The following is a 22,432-nucleotide window of genomic DNA, read 5'->3' on the forward strand; positions in this document are numbered from 1 at the left end:
ACATATGTAAAAGGAATAACTAGGAATATCACATTCACGGAAACGTTCTTTATTTTACGTTTTTGCTACTAAATTTTATGGGGTATACAGAAAATTTGGTTTACAGTTCGTACCAATTGTATCGATATCCTCGAAGCATTTCAAAATGTTGCTTAATGTTTCGGCTGCTTTAGATGTCACGGTGGGATTGTCGTCCATTAGTGTTTCAGAGAGAGACTTTACGACAATCGTTACAAAACACTTGGTAGGGGTCACGCTGACGACTTTGTGCGTGTCGCGTGGAGGTACGGTCACTAAAGTTTTCAAATCGTAAATACCGATTTCTGCCAAGCAATTACACGTTTCCACAATCGTCTGAAAATATTGAACATTAGTATCTACTATGTGCACAAAAGTTGAAATTAAACAGACACAAACACAGCCTACAAAACGATGCCTCCAATGAGCACTACTCTAACTCAAAATTTTGAAATTTTCATTTTTCACGCAAATCGCTTAACTATGTTAAAAGTATTACAATTAATCATTCTTGATGGGGTTCGAAGCAAGAGTAAATCAACTAGTTACACAAAAAAACCATAAATATATCTGCAATAATAAAGATTTTATCAACTTTTTTCGTTTAAACGCTCCTCCTGTAAATCTACGAATTTGGAGTTAGCGTAGTGTTCATTGGAGGCATCGAAAAGTAAACATACCTTATTATCTCTTGTTGACTTCAAGATGTCGTTCAATGAATTTATAATTTGATGTATAATGCTCGTTCCGCAGTCCTCTGAGAATCCTTTCGAGTTCAAATCGTTCAAGCACCGATCGATGAAGTGTTTATTGGTGATCAAACACTTTCGTAAATTTAAAAGCGTTTCGTAACTGAAAATTTAGATTTGGTAGGGGAAAAAAAATTAGGCAAAAGTACATTTTTTATTTTTTTTATTTCCCTTGTAGGCAGACGAGCATACGGCCCACCTGATGGTGAGTGGTTACCGTCGCCCATGGACTTCAGCAATGCCAGGGGCAGAGCCAAGCCGCTGCCTACCGCTTAATACTCTCCACAAGCCTCGTTTGAAGAAGGACATGTCATAGCGCTCGGGAAATACCGTGGAGGGAGCTCATTCCATAGCCGGATGGTACGTGGCAAAAAAGACCTCTGGAAACGCACTGTGGATGACCGCAGTGGCTCCAGGTAGTATGGATGAACTCTACTCCGGTGGCGGGCGGTGCGATGGTAAAAACGAAATGCCGGTATCATCTCGAACAATTCCTCAGACATACATCGTTCTGCCTATTTCCGCCGTGAAGCAGTATTGCGTTTCGGTTTGAAGGGTGGGGCAGCCGTTATGACCATACTTGAGACCTTTGACCTTATATCTCAAGGTGGGTGGCGCATTTAAGTTGTAGATGTCTATGGGCTTGTTACATCTGTACGGCATGGGACGACATGCCTGGACCTAGAATCGTACTACCCGTTCTTTTCATAGGTGTTGCAAAGGCGACTAAGGATGTAACCGAATTGGCAGCATCGTTTTCAAAGTACACTAAGTACTACCACACTGGCACAGTAAGTGCAATACCAACATCCTTCCCATTGCTGCCTCGAAGCACTCAGGCGTACCGTTTCTAAGGGTGGGGCAACCGTTATATATGCGATTCAAACTTAAACCTTTTTTTTTCTTCCTGTTCGCTATTAGACCAAGAGGCTATTCCAGCTACGCCCGGACCGGTAGGTGAGCTCATGCGCTCAACTTGAGAGAATTTGCTAACACTAGCTGTAACAAGAGCAGTGATTCGCAGAATCTACCACCGGATCGGCATCGCGACCCACTGAGAAGATCGGGCGAGAAACTCAGTGGGCTGTGTAACGTGTGTGACGATAATAAGATAGACCCGCTCACCTAGGATACACCAAGCTCAGTTTGTACGTCCTAAGCTTCTCAGTGAACGATCTCACGGTAGAGCATTCCATGTCATCTACAAACCCTTGAGAAACCGAACTCATAAAGTCTAGAACGTCTTCGCTACCGTTCAAGCAATCTTTCATTTCCACTGTCAAATAATGTATCAAAGGTTCGCATTCTTTTACAAAACCTTCTTCTTGTTTTATCATCAAAATCGGTAACAGCTGAGACACTGACGTTTTAATCAGATCAGCTTTATTTATTAATATTCTTTCAAATATTATTTTTAAACTCTTTACGTAAATTTCAACATTTTTACTATTATCACTGTCGTTGATCGCATGGGCGAAGCTCTTGCAAGCAAAATTACATACGAATGCATCTGAAGATTGTTCTTGCGGAATACTTTCCAAAATTGTAATGTAGGCGTGCAACGCTGAAATTCTCGATTCTGGACAATTTTCATTTATTACGCGGCTCCATACTTTGAATAATATGTTGAATATTGCTAATGGTTGATTTCCACAGAGATACTGCATTATGCTACAATCGGAGAGTTCCTAAAATTAAAAGCAACCGCCTTAAATAAAAAAAGCCGGAATTTGAAAACTTATTCCACGAGCTACACGACACGATTTGAGGTCACAACATGCGGCATACATATTCCATCCACCATATTCTGTAATATTTACGTCGGCAAACTGTATCGTGTCGTATTGAAAACACATTAGAAACGGAAATAAACCATTGCCATGCGCCACATAAGCTTACACAAAAGATAACTTACATTAAATTATCAAATACCATAAACCCGCATTGTAACTCGACGTTCGTACAGAGTCAACAACTCCGGGTCGTCAGCTGATTTTGTGTTACATTGCGTAGTATTGAAATCAACGTTACTAAAGCTTTTTTTTATGACATCGGGTCAGAGATCAGCAAACTAATCGCTCGTCGCGTTACTGCGTGATCTTTAGCAAGGTAAATTAAGGTTAATTAATTCATACGAAACGAAATCTCACCCCGATGAAATCCAAAACAGACAAGTATACTCGTTTCGAATAATAAAAGCTTCGGTTTTTATTCTGTATATCGATTCCGAACAAGCGGTTAGCATCACTGTGATCGCACAGGTGCACGGCGGTCAACATCAATATCTCTCCAACGTTTTCGACGAAGAGATTGGTCCACTTGTCGCGCGTCAGCATTTGTCCCGTTTGATGAAACATCTTCTGGCCGTTTTCCAATGACTCTTTAAAACTGGCCGGCAGTTCGGACAAACAATGAAGTTTGTACTTGTCGATCACTACGTAAGGTAACGACAGGGCTACGAAGTGTGGAAAACTGTCCTGAAAAAATTTTTAATGACGTTATCATTTAAATAGTAATCAAAAACATTTTAGCATGCAACATACGTGGGAATACCTCGATGATTTCTTCTAGTGATTGTTTCTTATTATTTTGTTTTATTAAATGCAATAGAGAGCTTTCCTTGATGTTGCCTCCGCTGTTCCACAGTGCGTCCGCTGGGATCAACCAGCTCTTATACCGTTCAAGGAATACGTTAATATCATCGCACTTAAAGAGATTAAGAGGCAACGTCTCAATCGTTAAATTATTCGTGAACCAAAAATGCAAAACCGAAAGAACGTTATCGTCCAGATAAACAGATATCTCCTTTACGTTTGAAATATGACATATTCTTTTAAGAATCTTCTCTGTTAAATGCATGTTTAAAGTTTTCTCCTTTTGGAATCGCAACACCTCCATTATCACTTGATGAACTAGCGATTTATTTATTTCCACTAAAGATATATACGCTCGCAAAATTGTGTGCGTTCTGTTAGTGGCTTCGTCTTTCAATAGAATGTCCTTCTTGTGCAGAACCTGTAAATCGGAGAATTAATTTCCTTTTATTTGCATAACAGGGCATAAGAGCTCATGCCGATTCGTTTACTTCATACATAACCAGTAATTAAACAAATTTATAAATGTTACAGATTAATTTGATAACACTGTTAATCACTGACCAAGCATTGATTCATCATTGAAAACGCCTATCAATATTCTTTTTTTTCCCACATTATTTTAATGGTCACGGATCCCTTCAGATACTTATATAAACGTAGATAGCGGCTTGGCTCTGCCCCTGGCATTGCTGAAGTCCATGGGCGACGATAACCACTCACCAACAGGTGGGCCGTGTGCTCATCTGCCTACACGAGCAATAAAAAAAACTGTGAAATACAATATTAAAAGCGAAACTCACGTTTATCAGAAACATATTTAATAAACCAGCCAAGTATGAAGACACGTGGTCATTCGTAAAATTTGTAAAGACGTATTGAAGCAAGTAACAACAGTAAAGGCGAACGCTGTGAATGTCTCCTCGGATTTGATTCGTTATAGATTCCTCAAACATAGTTTCGTCAGAAAAATACCGACGGTTATTCAAGGAAACTATTTTGGCTGCACATTTGTAAACCGCAGCGGCTACCGCGGGAGGGTAGTACGACTTCTCGCAACGCTGCAGATATCTCTTTATCATTATGCAACAATTTTGTTTCATAATTTCATTCTCAGACCAAATACTTTCGATCATTTTGTAAAGCGTTTTTAAAATTCCCAACGAAGCTTTTGGATTTCTGTACATTTCCTTGCAAATGTTTGCGATCAACTGAAACATTAAGCCTGAAAATAAACGGTCATAAATTCAATAAAAGTATGTATTTTAAATCAACACAAACCTAATATCAATCAATTTTAATTTCGATGAACCATATTTTGATAATTTAAATATTATGTAGATGTCTTTTAGCATTAGCGGCATCCGGCACCATTACATCTTGACTTTTGCGAAATGAAGAAAATGATCTCAGTGATGTTCAGGCGTCAGACAGTATTTAAATTAACTTTTACTGAATGTATATAGAATCCACTCTGTCTATCGATTTATTACTGGTGCTAGGACCTCTTGTGAGTCCGCGCGGATAGGTGCCACCGCCCCGCCTATTTCTGCCGTGAAGCAGTAATGCGTTTCGGTTTGAAGGGTGGGGCAGCCGTTGTAAGCATACTGAGACTTTAGAACTTATATCTCAAGGTGGGTGGTGCATTTACGTCGTAGATGTCTATGGGCTCCAGTAACCACTTAATACCAGGTGGGCTGTGAGAATATCCATCCATCTAAGCTATAAAAAATAAAAAAAATAAAAAATAAATGTATGAACACGCCTTTAACTCAATTAAAACGTTACCTATAGGAGGTTGCTCCACACGACCATCACTTAAGATTTCAATACATCTAAGAGCACAGTGAGTGTCCTTGCTGTACGTATAACATTTGGAATCTAAAATCAATTCTAACAGCTCATCTCTATAAGGCCCTGGAATTCTGCAAAACGAAGCCAATACGTATACGCAGTGATGTCTGAGAGCATCAATGTCTAGGTCGTCCTCTTCGGCACAAACTATGTCGTCATTTTCATCCTTAGTATCAACGTGCAATATATTACTAATGCAACGAAAGAAATCTTCATTAATACAATTACGAATTAGCGAGCCGAGAGCGGGACTCAAGTCAGCCGCCATAATGTCTTCGAGGCGCTGCAATAATTTTATTTTGACTGGAATTTGTGTGTTACTGACTAAAACATCTTGTGAACGTTTGAACATCTGCGTCGCGGCCAATTCGATCGATTCCCGCAGCTCTTGTTTAAAATCGCATTTGTTCGTGCTATTTTTTATCATGCATTCCATAGCCACAACAACAATAGTTGTGTATTCAATGTACCGTAAAATATCGATTTCTTTTCTCTTCAATCTTTCGATATGTTCCCTCAGAGTTGTGATAAAATCGTTAGTCATGTGATTCAGTACGCCTCTCTGTAGTTCAAACCGGTCAATATTAAGCTCACCGTATTCTACAATTTCGGGCAGATCAATATCAAACTCGCTAAACAAGATACAATCCTCGATAGAATTAAATAACAAATCGAAGTGGCCGTCTTCAGAAACGATTTTTTTTCTGTAAACATTCACATTCTCGTGTGCCAGTAATCTCGAAAAAAATTCTTCAGTTTCCGATATATCAACGGAATGATTGTCTCCATTAACAAACCAATAGTATAAACTTATTTTCGTTTCCAGGTTGTTGAATTTGGTGAAAAACCTCTTCGAGATACTATTGACGGTCGCCACACTAGAATTTGTTACCGGCATACTTTTCTCGGTGTAAAATTTAACTAGCGTCTGTATATTGTTGAATGACAAAATATTTAAATTCAATAAACTCTGAATTATTCTATGCATCGCTTTATGTGACGAACTATTAGACGACGAGTTTCTGAAACAAAAAAAAATCTTCTCTGATCCATGAAATACGTACTCAACAAATGTTCACGATTGACTTCCACGGTGAAGGAATAACATCGTGTAATAAAAATTAGCCCGCAAAATTAGGCAAGACCTCTTGTGAGTCCGCGCGGGTAGGTACTATCACCCTGCCTATTTCTGCCGTGAAGCAGTAATGCGTTTCGGTTTGAAGGGTGGGGCAGCCGTTGTAACTATACTGAGACCTTTGAACTTGTATCTCGAGGTGGGTGGCGCATTTACGTTGTAGACGTGCATGGGCTTCAGTAACCACTTAACACCAGGTGGGCTGTGAGCTCGTCTACCCAGCTGAGCAATAAAAAATAAAAAAATATTATACCTACGTGTAGCATTTGCGTCTCGTAAATGTAACGTCGAGATTCAAGCACAAGCACTGCTTGGTCAACAATGAGGGTGAGCGGCTTGGCACACCCCTGGCATTGCTGAAGTCCATGGGCGACGGTAACCGCTCACCATCAGGTGGGCCGTATGCTCATCTGCCTACAAAGGTAATAAAAAGATAAAAAAAGATCTATTACAAATTCTTACCGTACACAAGAATTCCAAAGTAACAGCGACGCGGCACTAGAATCTTCTTGTCCGGATGTGGCATCTGTTAGCTTCTTTAGAACGTCACAGGCTAACTCCTCGTAGATATCCCAGTTCACGTTAGCTTTATCATTGGTTATTAGTGACTCCAATACATTTATCAACGTTAAGTAATCAAGGGGGGCGATTTCGTCGCCATACTTTCTTACGAACACTTGTATGATTCCCAACCTACAATAAAACAAACAAACATACAATTTTTTGTTTCTAAAAACACGTACACAAAAATAGAGGAGTTCACTCACCAAGGAACACTATTAATTCGCAATTCGTCTAAAAGATCCCGAAAAGTTTTTATTTTGTTAAAACTTATTTTTTGCCTTTTGTTCGATGGTCCAGGCTCATCGTCTAGTGATTGTATTCCTTCGAAAATCTGCAATAACATACTTACAATATGACATAAAAAGAACATTAGGGTTTCATGTCCTACTTTTCAGACAAAAACATATAATGTTACTATTTTACGGATCATTTGTATATTCTCAGAGCCAATAAAATATATTCGACCTCTTTAACTCACAGAATGGCAGCGTCGTTCTCAGAACATTATATAATCATATTACCATCGTTAATCGGTATTTACTAGTGATAGGGCGTATTGCTAGCCCGTCCCTTTGTTTTTTCCTACCTATGCTGATAGCTTTGAGAGGCTATTTCACTCTCTCCTTGGCGGGTAGGTGAGATTACGGGGCTCAAACTGTAGTGTTGCTAACACTGGCCCTAGCAAAAGCAGTGCTTCGCAGAATCTACCACCGGATCGGAAACGCGACACGATCCGGCGAGAAACTCAGTGGGCAGTGGGAAAGTCACGCGTTGCGATTTAAGAGTGAGACAACCGTCGCTACTGATTGATTGAGTATGCTTTATCATACACCGAATAATGTTACAAAAACAAAATAAATTCAAAAAATGAATTGCAAAAAACTTAGATATAGGTTCGAATTTACTCCTCAAGGAAGCGGCATTCACGTTATATAGTCTATGGCAACCACTGAATAGGCAGGGTATTCGTGAGCTCGTTTATCCACGAACAGCAAATAAAAAAATTGTCTCATTAATGAAAAGACAATTATGCATTCTGGTTGACAAAACATTCTATTTGGGGTTCGGTAACTACACTTACAATACCTCGAGTCGACCGTGCAATCGTCTGCCCATCTACGCCAAAAGAAACAGTAGAAGCTGAAACTCAAAGCGAGACACATCACTACATAGTATAAAATAAAGTCACTTTCTCTGTCCCTATATCATCTGTCTGTCCCTGTGTATGCTTAAATCTTTAAAACTACGCAACGGATTTTGATGCGGTTTTTTTTAATTAATAGAGTGATTAAAGAGGAAGGTTTATATGTATAATAACATCCATTAAATAGTGGAGAAATCAATAATAAATTACAGTTTCCGAAGCGATTGACTTCCACGGTGAAGGAATAACATCGTGTAATAAAAATCAAACCCGCAAAATTATTATTTTTTTTTATATTTTTTTTATTGCTTAGTTGGGTGGACGAGCTCACAGCCCACCTGGTGTTAAGTGGTCACTGGAGCCCATAGACATCTACAACGTAAACGCGCCACCCACCTCGAGATATAAGGTCTAAGGTCTCAATATAGTTACAACGGCGTAATTTACGTAATCACTGGTGGTAGGATCTCTTGGGAGTCCGCACGGGTAGGTACCACCACCCCGCCTATTTCCGCCGTGAAGCAGTAATGCGTTTCGGTTCGAAGGGTGTGGTAGCCGTTGTAACTATACTGAGACCTTAGAACTTATATCTCAAGATGAGTGGCGCATTTACGTTGTAGATGTCTATGGGCTCCAGTAACCACTTAACACCAGGTGGGCTGTGAGCTCGTCCATCCATCTAAGCAATAAAAAAAAAAAGCGAAGCGAGGTCGGGTCGCTAGTTAATTATATATTGACCCATGCCCGCCCGCCCATCCTAGGAAAGCTCGGAAAGAAATAACAGAAATCCATTCTTCGCAGAAACAATTATTGTACGTATTAATTTCGCTTTAATTTCCGTTTCACATACTAGACAGTGTACGTTGTCAGTCACGCCTAAGGTGTTATTATTAGTAAACATTTCAACATTTTGCTAACTACCTGCAATTTTTTTCCCATAATTATATACATCTCCTATTTGTCTCTCCTCTCCTCTCTCTCTCTCTCCCTCCTCCGTCCACTATTGATAACTACAAACCATCGCTTGACGCGCGGCTGCTTTGGATGCGAGTGGCGACGACGAGACGCAACCCTGTCCGTCGACAGCCCACGACTACTCCGCCAAGAGCATCCGACTAGGAATTACGTCTCTTTGCACTCAGAATTAACAATTGCGGTGTGGCAGTTGCTAATTTGTTCTGGTTTCATCTGCACAATGGGGACCCAGATTAACACCAACAATCTAAGCCCCAAGTCGGACGTGCCCATCTTTGGACACAAGTTTAGTCTCAATCTTATTGGTACAACGACAGTACTACCCTTCAAACCGATAAGTTCTTGCTATTTCCCTTAGCCATCAATGTACTAGTAAAGTAGGTAATAAATTCGAAATGTTATGGCAACTAGTTCAAGGTTTGCTTTTATTTATTGTTTAGATATGTGGACGAACTCACGGCCCACTTGGTGTTAAGTGGATACGAAAGCCCATAGATATTATCAACGTTAATGCCGCCACCCATCTTGAAACATGCGTTCTATGTTTCAGTTTTATAGTTCAACGGCTGCTTTATTTTTCAAACCGAAACTCATTACTGCTACACGGCAAAAATAGGCAATGTGGTGGTATCTACCCGTGCTGGCTTTTAACACGCCGAATGCTCTGGAGAGCGTTCAAAAACGCACGCCAAAGATAATTTATTCTAGAATGTTCTTCTGTTTTTGCGAGTCGTACACGTAATTAAAACTACTTTTCATAGACAACTGATCGTCGTCCGTCCCGCGAAAACTATAAAATATTCGAAACATTAGGAATAATATAACGCGAGAACGCAATAAAAAAACACGAGAATAAACCATAAAAATAGTTTAAATCATAATTAACTCTTCTCGCTTTGACGAGGCAAACTGGCATGAAGGGGTTTTATTACCCTTCCTGAAGTTAAATTACAGTTCGGTTTGATGATATTTTAGTTTAGTTTTTACGTTTTTTCTTTTGTAATAAGATTTAGTCATATTCTAAAGAAAAATGAGCCATGATCTAATTAAAAAGGTATGATAAAAACAAAATTCACTAACTTGAAAATACACTGCAGCAGCTAAACTAAAGAAATATTCAAATTGTTTTATAGTACTGTGTTTCGGGTTTTTCTGCAAATAAGTCACTTCTAAACATATGATTTCTAATATGTTGTGAAGATGCTTATTCCATAGAATCCAATCAGAAGCCAGACTGCATTCTTGATTTTGTTTTCTTCCATGTGGATGATGAACCACCATTGTGTAATTTAACAATTGAAATAGTGATGACTGAAATAAATTAGTTTGACATTAACTTAAATAGCCGTTTTTATTGTTGATATACATCCCACAATATACCTTTTTGGAAACATCCTGATTTGGGTCGTAAAATTTCAGTATTGATGACAAAATACTCTCAGTAAATTGGCACATGGTCAAGCGACATTCCATGGATAACTGAAATATACAAGTTTGTTAAGTTTGCAATAAAAAAAAATTTTTTATACTCATTATGATACTTCTTCAAAAATTGGAATACATTAAAAAACAATATTAAACAATGTTTTAAATCTAAAAACAGACAATCTCTCTCATAGGAAACTAAAAAAAAAACATTATTTTCCTGGGAATACTGAAAATTAAGCAAAAGTATGCGAATTAAGTAATTTCATCAGTGTATCCCTGATACGGTTACAAATTTTCAAGTTAATAGTACACCTTGAATTTTGAGAAAATTATGTTATTAAAAAGTCAACCTAATAATAGTGATTTAAATTAAAAAATTATGTATTACCGTTTTTATTAATACTATTGTTATATCCACGATGACCGATTGTAGTTTTTTGTCATGTCCTAGTCTCAAAAAGCATCTTTTTATTTGTGAGAGTGATTCTTTAAGTGAAACTGCAAATTGACAGTATTCACTTCCATTTTTCAGAACAATGAGAATGAATCTCAACTTAGTAAAATCATCCAATTTTGAGTAAGACTTTAAACATGTTGCAGTACCGATATTTAATAGATCTGTAAAATAGATGATATATTATGTGAGTAATTATATTATTTCAAAATGTAAGTTTTAATTTAAACATTGAATATTTCCAAAATAAATGAAACACGATTACATATTGTGTCTGACTAATCTTTTTATTAATGGCATTTTTGATCAGAGGTGCTCAAAACGGGTCTTGCCATATGAGGTTGGCGTACACCATAACTGGATGCCATAGTTTTTACTGGATCACACTATTGTCACGTGAGGTACATACACCCCCCTGCATGGACTGCCCCCAAAGCCACAACTCGCATGGGGCAAATTAAGCTCGAACAGTGTCGGTTCGCTCTATTAATACCAATTCGGTAGCACATCCTGTTCGTCGATGAACTATCCGAAACCCACTTAGACAATACCACGGTCTTCCGCAATTACGTTAAGTGGTAACCAGAGTTCTAATACCGAGTCGGGCGGCACTTACAATTTTTGCATAAACATAGTGGGTTTTACCATGTATCAACATGTATGTATGTGGGTTTTACAATGTATGACCCATTTTTTACAATATGATCATTTTAACAAATCCCATCCTGCAGAGAAAAGGTTATTCTAATGCAATAAAAAATATTTACCTTCCCAATCAGATGGTTTGATAAATCCAAGGTAATGATCGAGAGGCAAAACATATTTATATAATAAAGTTAAATATGCATCGCCAACAGCAGTAGCAAGGCGTGGATCTTTCAAGATAGTATAGCAAGCTTCTAGTATCTTTTCACATCTTACATATGCTCTACCTAAAACATTTTGAGATTTAATAGACTTGATACTTAAATGGGGGTTAGACGATTATATGCCTTTTATACATCGTGATGGAAATTCTAATTCTGCCACCCCAGTGCTAAGAAGTCAAACAACTCTAATGGTGCCCATGACCAATGGCCGATAGGGATCAAATACCAAAATTTTATAAAAGTATACATGATTTTCCATGTGAATAGTTAAATATAAAAGAGTGACGAACAGTGTGTTGGGATTAATAATAATTATATATATATATTTACATTTTTTTATTGCATGGGTTGACGCGCTCACAGTCCACCTGGTGTCATGTGGTTACGGAAGCCCATAGACATCTACAACGTAAATGCCGCGACCCACCTTGAGATATGAATTCTAAGGTCTCAGTATAGTTACAACGGCTGCCCCACCATTCAAAGTGAAGCTTATTACTGCTTCACGGCAGAAATAGACGGGGTGGTGGTGCCTCTACCGTGCGGATTCATAAGACGTACTACTTACTACCAGTAATTACGCAAATTATAATTTGGCGGGCTTGATTTTGATTACACAAATTCCTTCACCGTGGAAGTCAATCGTGAACATTTATTAAGTACATATTTCATTAGAAAAACTGGTATCCGCCTACAGGATTCGAACATCGTTGCAACGCTTGATATGAATGCACCGGACGTCTTATCCTTTAGGCCACGGCCTAAACACGGCGGCACAAACCGCAGCCTACTGCTGATATCTCAATTCAAGCCTCATTCAAAGATAGACAGTCAAATGAAAGATTGTTTGATTAGGACCACAATAAAAAGTTTATGCAGTTTTCTATGCAGAGATATCTATGCAGCTTTATCAAAATCAATCCCAGACTTTAAATATTTCTCATTCTCTCAGACTTGGCCTACTATGCTTTTGAACTATATACTAATTTATACTTAATATATATTACTTCCTACCTTCAAAACCACCATGAAATTGGCTAAGTCTAATGCAATTAATTCAGATATCTATGGGATTCCACTCCACATTATGATGCATTATTATTTTTAGTGCCCTTAATTTAGTCATGTTTACTGTAACTTACTAAGTACTTGTCCCTTATTTGAACTTTGTAAGAAGTGATTATCTCCTTACATAATTAATTAATTATTATATTTAAATGAGTTAACGAAACATTACAAAATTTACCTTTATTGGAACCAGCAACACATAGATGAAGCAGTGACGTACAAAGGGGTACAGTAATTGTATCGAATGTTTTTGAGGTTTCAAATTTTTCACATTCCTGTAAATTTTTACACTTAAATTAGGTCAAATTTTGTAGAGCTTCAGAAGATCCCTTCAGGCAAAAATGTTAATGATGTTGAGAGTGCTGCCTCTAGCCCCTCAAAATTACTATAACCAGAAGATCATACAATTCGAATAAAGGACATTCCCCCTTACTCTACCATTGATCACACTGGCCTTTTTTGAGCTAATTATAGATTCGATACATATGACATGTCTCTCTACATTTCTTAATACAAATGTTGTATGTTACACTAGAAATCCAAAATGATTTGTATTCATGTAACATGCTTTTTGAATTTCAAAGTAATCTCTACCACCGTTAAAAAAAAACCAGCTCTGAGAAGAACTGCTGAAACAAACTTGACGAGTTTGTCTTATACTTAACCCTTTGCACTGAGAGATGAATCTCGTTCTGCTTGTGATATTGTTCTTTGCAGTTTGGTCCTAACACTGCATATATAATCTTACAAAGATGCCGTAATCTGCCTTTCAAATTATGTAAGATTGATGCATTTTCTTAGTTAGAACTTAACAGGAAAAATTTATGATATTGTCAAAAAGCCCAATGTTGTAATAAATTATATAAAACATATGGATGATGTCAATCATGCAGATCAATTGGTCTCAATATATCCTTTCCTCTGCATCACAGATAAAATTACATTTAATGTTTGTTGAAATGGTGTAAGCTGTTTTTAGTGGTCTGGGAATTTACTCTCTAGAGTCATATATACTCTATAAAATCTCTGCACAACAGAGATGAGAACAGCTGCTCAACCACTTGTAGTATGTGATAACTTTGGTTCAGCAATTGACTGGAAATTTTCGTGAGACACATGGTCTAGCTTCAACTTCAACCTACAAATCCAAAAACATACACCTAAACGGAAATCTGCTTAGCATTCTAGCAAGGGTTAGAAAGAATTGCAAAGTCTGCTCTCAAAAAATAAGCCTAATAAAAGACATCACATGACATTAGTCACAATATTATTGTGACAGTTGTCCTGACAAGCCAGGCATGCGTCTCAACAGTTTTTATATTAAATATCACACAAAGCAAATTTACAAATATTAATGTTTAAGAAATTATCTTCATAAGATATAAAGATACATTAAAATTTAAAATTTTATGTTATTTTATCTCTTTAATCTTTTTAAGTTTAAAATTCACCAAAAGCACTATGAAACATCTTTTATTAATATATTTTATTTATTTTTGTTCACAATCAATCCATATATGATTAGTTTAAATTTCTGGTTATGGAAACCACATACCTTTAAAAAATATTCGTTTATATCATCAAAAACATTGCTCCAGCAGTACCCGGTTTTACGAAGTGCATTATGTGTCAACATGCAAGGAACAGCATTTCTTGTGAGATATTCTTTTAAATTTTCAGCGTTTTTTTTGCGGTCAGTGTTTCTAGTCAGTTTTAATCCGTCACAAACTTCTTTAAAGGTAGTTTCTAAATCCATTTTATAAAATACCAGTCCACTTAAGCTACAAGGTATTTTTCCCTAGATTAGAAATCGATATCAGTAAGTATCGATACTTTATGAATATTCATATAAGTAGTATCGAACAAAGATTTGAGTACTATCGAAACTTACGTACTGGTGGTAGGACCTCTTGTGAGTCCGCACGGGTAGGTACCACCGCCCCGCCTATTTCTGCCGTGAAGCAATAATGCGTTTCGGTTTGAAGGGTGGGGCAGCCGTTGTAACTATACTGAGATCTTAAAACTTATATGTCAAGGTGTGTGGCGCATTTACGCTGTAGATGTCTATGGGCTCCAGTAACCACTTAACACCAGGTGGCCTGTGAGCTCGTCCACACATCTAAGCAATAAAAAAAAAAAGAGTAGGTATCGATACTTTTATGGTATCGGAACATCCCTATACATAATTAGATGGTTCTACTCTATGTATTTGTATAACCTACCGACTTCTTTGACATTTGACATTTTTTAAGGGATTTTGTGACCTGGTAACTAAGAGCTTTAAGTCTAATCTTATTTTAATTTATATTCTTATTTTATGAAAAATATAAATATAATAATGTGGAGTGGAATGAAATGAAATGAAGATGATTAATTTGAGACATTAATCAACTGGGATGAAATGAAATGAAATAAGATGAGATGATATGGGATGAAATATAATCTCAGTAAAATGGTGGTTATTTACGGAGACTTTTTCAGTGGACTTTCTGAAGGATCTCGAGAAACTACGTCCAGCGGCTTTGTTTTATTTTCCCACATTTGTGCCCTTTCACAGATACTAAACAGTTAATAAACCGCCGTTATTACACATTTAAACCTGAAGAAACATCAAATAGACAAAATAAAACAAATCACACAAGTTCACTCCTCGCGTTCCGGCCAAAAAGTCTTGACGTTTTTTGTTCGATTCTTACCACAGATTAAAGTATTAATTGATTTTTCTACTGGACAGACAGACTTCTTTGATTGGCTAATGCACAAACAGTGCCAGAGCCACAAAATAAAGAAGAAAATACTCTTTGACATTTGTTTGATTTTGATCTTCTGACACGGGCAGGTACGCATTAAGGATTATAATAATATTAGGTAGGTACCGTACTTTTTAACTCCATGAATAATATTTAATTTATAGTGTTAGATTTAAGCAGTCGGGCTACTTTGCCATTGAGTGCCACCTGTAACTGTTAATTAATTCAGATGTTTACAGCACAAATTTAAAAAACAAAACGAATTTTTGAACAGCCAAATTTTATAAAATAACTATACAAAACACGTTAACTTTTTTAAATTTACTGGTTATTTAATACATTTTTCAAACATGAATATATTAATTTATTATTTTTATTTAATACTTTTTGTTTTTACTTATTGTTCCTCTTCTCAATCAGTGTTGCTATCCGCGTCCTAACATTACTGTTGCTTTCAGTTACAAGCACCATTTACATAGCAGACAAATTAGTACAAGGATAATTAAAAACCCAAAAAAGAACACAAATTAGTGGTGAGCTAACGAAAAAAAGATTGAGATGCAAAGTAAATTGATCAGTGTTCCTAATTCGAGTTATAGAGAACTTGTAATATCATTAAATTAGGTAATCCAAAATTAAAACCAATTTTCTACAAAATTTAAGAAACGTTGTTGTTTCATTAAAATTCTATTCCAAATAGGTTGCTTCCCGAACACTTGCAAATAAAAGTTTGACCGAATCACAATATCCTACACCACGACGTGATCCAGAAATGATAACGTATGCATCACCTGCACGTAGCATTCTTTTTGCTTTACAGTAGTTTAATGCAGCAAATATCCTGGATTCTACTTCATTTAACCAATTTCCTTTAGGAGATTCAAAATAATGTACAGCGCGTACGCCACGCCAAAATCGCAATTGCCTAGCTGTATGACAAGTTCTAGTCACGGCAACGATAGGACACACCGGTTTTATATAGGATAAAATTTTAGCTGTACGACCTGAATTCGTTAAGCATATAATTACAACTGCTTGCGACAATGCTGCCAATTCAGCTGCTGTAATACAAACAGATTTTGTTGGATCCTCGTTACGATTTTTAAGTAAATCTTGATTTCCATGAATATTAGGTTTCCATGTTATTCTTTCTGCTTGTCTGCAAATTACTCCAGCTGCTCCTAAGCAATGTTCGGCCATACGAATAGCGTCATACAATGGTGCAAATTTCTTTAGGGGTGAATCATAATGAAGTTCTAAAGAAAGAACATCTGCTCCGTCTAAAACGAGATTTGCTAAATCTGTTACGCATAGTGTTGGTATTTGTTCATTAAGTACTGCTTTGCATAAGCAAGGTTTTCCCACTGCATTACACTTCGCAAGAATCTGTTTTTGGGCCAAAAATATTTTTTCTACTGGTAAATCAGTACTCAAAACAGATCGATCAACATAAATGCCATCTGCTTCTTCCAGTACTTCATCTATATTATCAAGCCCTAGGACTGTATCTATACAAGCAAGGACAAGAATGTGTTTTCCTTTCTCTGAAAGCATTTCTTTAATTTGTTTGATATCATGTGATCCTTGGCAGTTGGGTACTAATAAAGCATCAACATCTGAAGCTGTAGCCCAATTAACTTGTTCATCTAAATGTTCAAATGCTTGGCTTGAACTAATAATATCGGAAATGGAATCAGCACTATCATCTCGTCTACAGCTTTGTACTTCCATAGGTATTGATGATATACGCACTGCCATACTAGCTCCAATGGTACCGCCAATAACAATAAGACATTCTAAGGAATCATCTCCCACTTCTGTAACAACTAGTTTGATTTTTCCTGGTGATAAGCTATCTATATAAATTATATCATCTGTATTCAAATCTGTCAATTGATCATATCCTACGTAAAGGCATTCCGATGTCCCACAGTCCCTCCAACTGGGATCTATTGTTAGCCGAATTGTTTCAGTTTGTAAAAGCTCAACAGTAGCATGTGGACCATTTTTCAGTCCTCCTGTGACAATATCTGGACCTTTGACATCAACCACGACAGCTAGAGGATAAACAAAATCTAGCTCTAAACTATAATTATACACAGCTTGTCGGATGCTTTGAATAAGTTGAGCGCATGCTTCTGGTTCTAAATTTTGCATATTTAATCGTGCTACAGTCATCCCTGAAGCTATTAGTCTTTGTATTGTAGCTGGTTCTCTGTTATCAAGTCCTATGTCACACATGAGTCCCGTTTGTAGCTCCTCGCAAGGATTTTCGTGTACATTAATGTTACAGTAATGTTTGAGCAATGTTGGTTGTACCGCATTGAGTTTTTCTTTAAAACAGGGTGCAGCCTCTAATGGAATATGCCAAGGTAGTGACATAGTATGAATAAAATGACGAGTCAATCTTAATGATCAAATTTAAAAAAATATGTTTTTTGATAATATGCTGTCATCTGAATTGACGTATACGTCAATTAATTTAAAACCGTTCCCTAAAAGCTTGAGTCTTTAATTTTAAGTATAAATCGCACCTCATTTGTACAGTGCGATCTGAATATTAACAAGTAAAGTACTTAATTGTCGTAATCTTATTAAATTTGTGATAAAGTTAAAACTTCAAAATATTGGGTGTTAAACATATTTAAAATAATTTATTATCTAGATATAAATACTAATTGAATAAAGTGATAAATAACAAAATTATTGGCCATTTAGTTTTCCACCCACAGTCATTGTAGTGATGCGCTCAACTTACACGGATAACTCTTGAGGTCGACGACTGTAACTACTACCTTAGCCTGAAGCATTAAAATTTAATTACTAACTTATGGAAGCAAAATTTTTTGCTGTCTTAGGAAGTTTATAAACCTAGAACAAAAAGTGAAAGAAACTTGTAGCCGTAAACTTTTTTGTTATAATGGTATTTTATCTTCTTACAATATCACCAAACCAACGTGATGCGCATTTACCGTTATTTTTACTTGCTTGTAAATTTTGGCTTAGAATCAATGACTCGGCCACTAAACAGATTTACGGTGGGCCTATTTAATATACAAATACGTGACAGCGAGTCTTGACGACGTTAGGTAAATGATTCATCAGGGATAATTATAATTTTTATTTAAAATTATCTTTTTCAGTAAAGTTAATAGGTTTTACCAATAATCATTATAAAGTTCAAACAGTACTTTTTTTAACTACAGTTGCTTTCAAGATGAATGGGCAATAGCACTTTTGTCTTCTCCGTGTAATTGGACCAAAAAAAAAATGTCTACGGTAAGAAGTCAAAACTAGTCAAAATTTTGTTGACATAATCAAAGTTTATGGCAACATTTACCGACTGAAAGAAAGAAAGACTTTTTGGCGGGAACGCGAGGAGTGAAGTTGTGTGATTTGTTTTATTTTGTCTATTTAGTGTTTCTTCAGGTTTAAATGTGTAATAACGGTGGTTTATTAACTGTTTAATATCTGTGAAAGTGCACAAATGTGGGAAAATGAAACAAAGCTGCTGGACGTAACTTCTCGGGTTCCTCCAAAAAGTCCACTGAAAAAATCTCAGTAAATGACCACCATTTTACTGCGATTATATTTCATCCCATATCATCTCATTTCATTAAATTTCATCCCAGTTGATTAATGTTTCAAATTAATCATCTTCATTTCATTTCACTCCATATTATCATTTTTCATAAAATTAAGAATATAAAGTAAAATAAGATATGACTTAAAGGTCTTAGTTACCAGGTCATAAAATCTCTTTAAAAAAAAAAAAAAAAAAAAAGAAAGAAAGAAAGAGTTCGCAAACTTGCTTGACTGCGTGTCACGTTTGTTTCACGATATTATAGCTATCGCGTATTGACTAGTTTGCCAAAAAAAAATTGTGAACTGTTTCGTGTAAAACATTTTTGGGTATTTAGTGAATAGTGAATTTTTAACAGTGCAAAACAACGAGTGCTATAAAAAAGAACAATATAATTTTACTTTATACCAGTGTATTCGCTGCGACCGTGAAGGTTGAGAATGTTACGTCATTTTGCTTTTAGTGTGTGATACAAACTTATTTATTTTGGTTTAGAACTATGGCGACTTTGTTAATAAATTAGTGTATAATAATATATTATAGATTATCAGAGTGATACGCCTAAAACCCACATAAACTTAAACAAACCGGCTGCGACGAAATGCCGCCATGTTATTTAGATTTCGCAGTAAAGCTGTCAAGCATTGGACGCAGCTAACCCTGATACTTAACTTGGAACTAGTAGCGTTACTTGCGAAGAGTGTAAGTCATATTTTATATTATACGATGATAATTCATACGATTATGTTGCTCCTTCGATTTTAGAAAAGACACTGGTCTCTCGAAAGGATTTAGGATTGTTATGTTTACTGTCTTAATTTGCCTGTCAATGTAATGACGTCATAATTGGAGGTATGGTTAGAATACTTACATAGGTATATGTTTGCATGGAATAATAAATACCCTAATAAAAAGTACAAAAATATGAACTAACTTGAACCATTTTTTTAATAACTTAAACAGAAGTAAGTACTTAAAGTAAAATTTTACTTCATCATTATGTTTAACCTTGACCGGTATTGATAAGAATAAAAATCCACATCAAATTACTTGTTTTCTGATTTAACATAGATTTTTTTGTCAAAATGTGGACTGTGATTCGTATGTGTTGTAGAATAAATTCAATACATGCAATTTATATTAATTATTATAGAATAATTTGTGACAACACTAGTAGCTTACCCTGAATGTAAGTTCGAACACAATGTAAACATGTTATAATCTAGTAATAAATTCCATTAAGTAAATTAAAAAGAATTGCTTAAAATTCTGAATTTTTTGGTATCCAAATAATTCTTTAGCTGTAAGATATGAAATAGTAAACTGACTCTACTGGGGCTTAACATAATATAACTAGTTTCTCAACATATTGATTTTGTAAAATGAAAATCAAAACATACCAGATTTTAAGGTGTGTAGTATTTATATGCTATGATATCTATATTTGTTGACTAATACCAGCTGATCAGCTGTTCTACTCATGAACAGCAATAACTATATCGACGCTTGAAAGGCAAACGTGACTAAGCGACAATGCCTGAACTTTACAGTAGACTAATTTAAAGTTCAAAAACCTGAAAACAAAATTTATTTTAACGAATCCAGCTGTAGTAGAATATAGCTAGTAGCTGTAGGATTGAAATGATTTTAATAGATCTAGAAATATATTTTTTTTGCGCATCGAAAATGGTTATCGCCTTTCGTTTATGTACAAAGCAGTTATTGTTGCTTATTCACTTTTGCCTTTTAAGCGTCGATATCAATAATGAGGCATATAAGCAAACAATCTCATAATAAATGAAAATGGCATCACTCAATCATTTTTTTTTATTCCCTTAAATAACTTAAATGAATCTATTGATTATGAAATATAATCAAACTATCTTATTTAACCAAAGGGTATAAATGTAATGTTAATATAGTAATTTATTAAGTAAATAAAATTCTAACTAAGAATCCAATTTTGAGACAAAAGGAAATTCTCATTTGCTCATAAATTAAAAGTTAAAACATAAAAGTAAAACCGACACCACAGCTAATTAAATCACGAAATTTGTGCTCTGTGATTTTCATGCCCGTGGACTCTACATGTGTACTGAAATATAACTATATTTTAATATAGCACCAGCCAACAGTCTTAGTATTATGTGAATTTATTTCAATGGGATGTAAGGAAAGACCTCTTGTTTATAATATTTTGTTATAAATATAAATAAGTGAATCTTCTCTAAATAATTTTTCAAAAAATTAACCTAATCCAACCTAATATTGATTAAGTGTACATTTTTAGATCATATCAGAATAATAACATTTTTTTGATCAAAATTTTTAATCATCAATATATTGATATAAATTTGGATATCACAAAAATAAGGTCTGGTTCTTAGTGGCACCAATACTACTGAATCTGATGAAGATGTTTGTTATTTGGAATTTGGGTTTACTTGTTTGTGTACAATATTTTGCTTGTTGCTTGTTGTTTGCGTTATTTCTATACCAGTGCCCCATATTCTGAGACAGGTAATATTATAAAGCTATTTTTACAGTATAGTCTTAGATTTTTCATTGACATGATATTATTTACAACATTTGAACATCAATTTGGAATTTATTTTATTTGGAAAATTGATACTTGCCTATGAGATAAAGGCTTTAATGAAATATGGACCTCAAACTAAAAGTGCATCCTCACACACAGTGCACACAGAAATTAAATATATTTCATATAGTTTTTGTTTGCAATAACAGTATGCTGGGTGGAGTCTTGTAGTGGAACTGTTTGTACAAGATGATAGATAATAAGTTTTAACACTATAAAGTGAAAGGGAGAGAAGGAATATTTTGATAACCAGTTATTGTTTTTTTTAAATTCATACTAGTGGTAATGAAGTTTCAGTCTCTAGGATGAAGGGAGTAGCAGTTTTACTTTTACTCTTAACAAATTGTGTTAATGCTGTCATAAATGCAAGTAATTGCAGATTTAATTTTTGTTCTGAAAAATTAAAAAAATGTTATTTTGTAGCTCTTGACCATAATTGAACTTTTGGAAAAAACAATTTGCAATGAGTTGTAGATTTGCATGAATAAATAAAGTTCTATATCCTCTAAACTATTGAATCCAAGCTACTAGATGGAATGGATGGGTTTATTCACATTATGGATAGGTATGAACTGGCTTAAATTGAATGATGTTTTATTAACAATTACTGATTGAAATGTCTCTCATATAAATAATACTATTCCTACA

At 35.5% G+C, this 22,432-nt stretch overlaps 3 protein-coding genes across 6 annotated transcripts in view; 1 reads left to right on the forward strand and 2 right to left on the reverse strand.

Moving 5' to 3' along the window:
• The window catches only part of LOC101746600 (serine-protein kinase ATM), a 31,732-nt gene extending 17,070 nt beyond the window's left edge, over positions 1-14,662 (reverse strand). Inside the window, exons 1-15 of one of the 2 annotated variants that reach the window (XM_038021917.2) lie at positions 14,408-14,662; positions 13,031-13,127; positions 11,683-11,847; positions 10,850-11,079; positions 10,414-10,512; positions 10,114-10,344; positions 7,118-7,245; positions 6,813-7,043; positions 5,150-6,237; positions 4,165-4,586; positions 3,321-3,782; positions 2,918-3,244; positions 1,893-2,455; positions 699-870; positions 114-354 (exon numbers count right to left, since the gene is read on the reverse strand). In XM_038021917.2, coding sequence (XP_037877845.1) covers positions 114-354; positions 699-870; positions 1,893-2,455; positions 2,918-3,244; positions 3,321-3,782; positions 4,165-4,586; positions 5,150-6,237; positions 6,813-7,043; positions 7,118-7,245; positions 10,114-10,344; positions 10,414-10,512; positions 10,850-11,079; positions 11,683-11,847; positions 13,031-13,127; positions 14,408-14,608 — 4,657 coding nt within the window. In that variant the 5' untranslated portion in view covers positions 14,609-14,662. Of the gene's footprint in view, positions 1-113; positions 355-698; positions 871-1,892; positions 2,456-2,917; positions 3,245-3,320; positions 3,783-4,164; positions 4,587-5,149; positions 6,238-6,812; positions 7,044-7,117; positions 7,246-8,979; positions 9,247-10,113; positions 10,345-10,413; positions 10,513-10,849; positions 11,080-11,682; positions 11,848-13,030; positions 13,128-14,407 lie in introns of those variants that run through there. The other variant, XM_038021919.2, reaches the window with a different exon arrangement.
• Positions 14,663-15,865: 1,203 nt separating this feature from the next.
• On the reverse strand, positions 15,866-18,083 carry LOC101743678 (pyruvate kinase). Its single transcript, XM_012691079.4, has one exon. It carries the CDS (start codon positions 17,982-17,984, stop codon positions 16,290-16,292), a length of 1,695 nt encoding a protein of 564 aa, XP_012546533.1. The 5' UTR covers positions 17,985-18,083; the 3' UTR covers positions 15,866-16,289.
• An 885-nt stretch (positions 18,084-18,968) lies between these two features.
• Positions 18,969-22,432, forward strand: part of LOC101741527 (v-src sarcoma (Schmidt-Ruppin A-2) viral oncogene homolog (avian)) — a 54,444-nt gene continuing 50,980 nt past the window's right edge. For all 3 annotated transcript variants that reach the window (XM_038021723.2, XM_062677080.1, XM_038021726.2), the window contains exon 1: positions 18,969-19,887. The gene's annotated coding sequence lies outside the window, so the exon portion shown is untranslated. The remainder of the gene's footprint in view (positions 19,888-22,432) is intronic.

Source organism: Bombyx mori, chromosome 4 (assembly GCF_030269925.1).
Source record: "Bombyx mori chromosome 4, ASM3026992v2".
Lineage (NCBI taxonomy): Eukaryota > Metazoa > Arthropoda > Insecta > Lepidoptera > Bombycidae > Bombyx > Bombyx mori.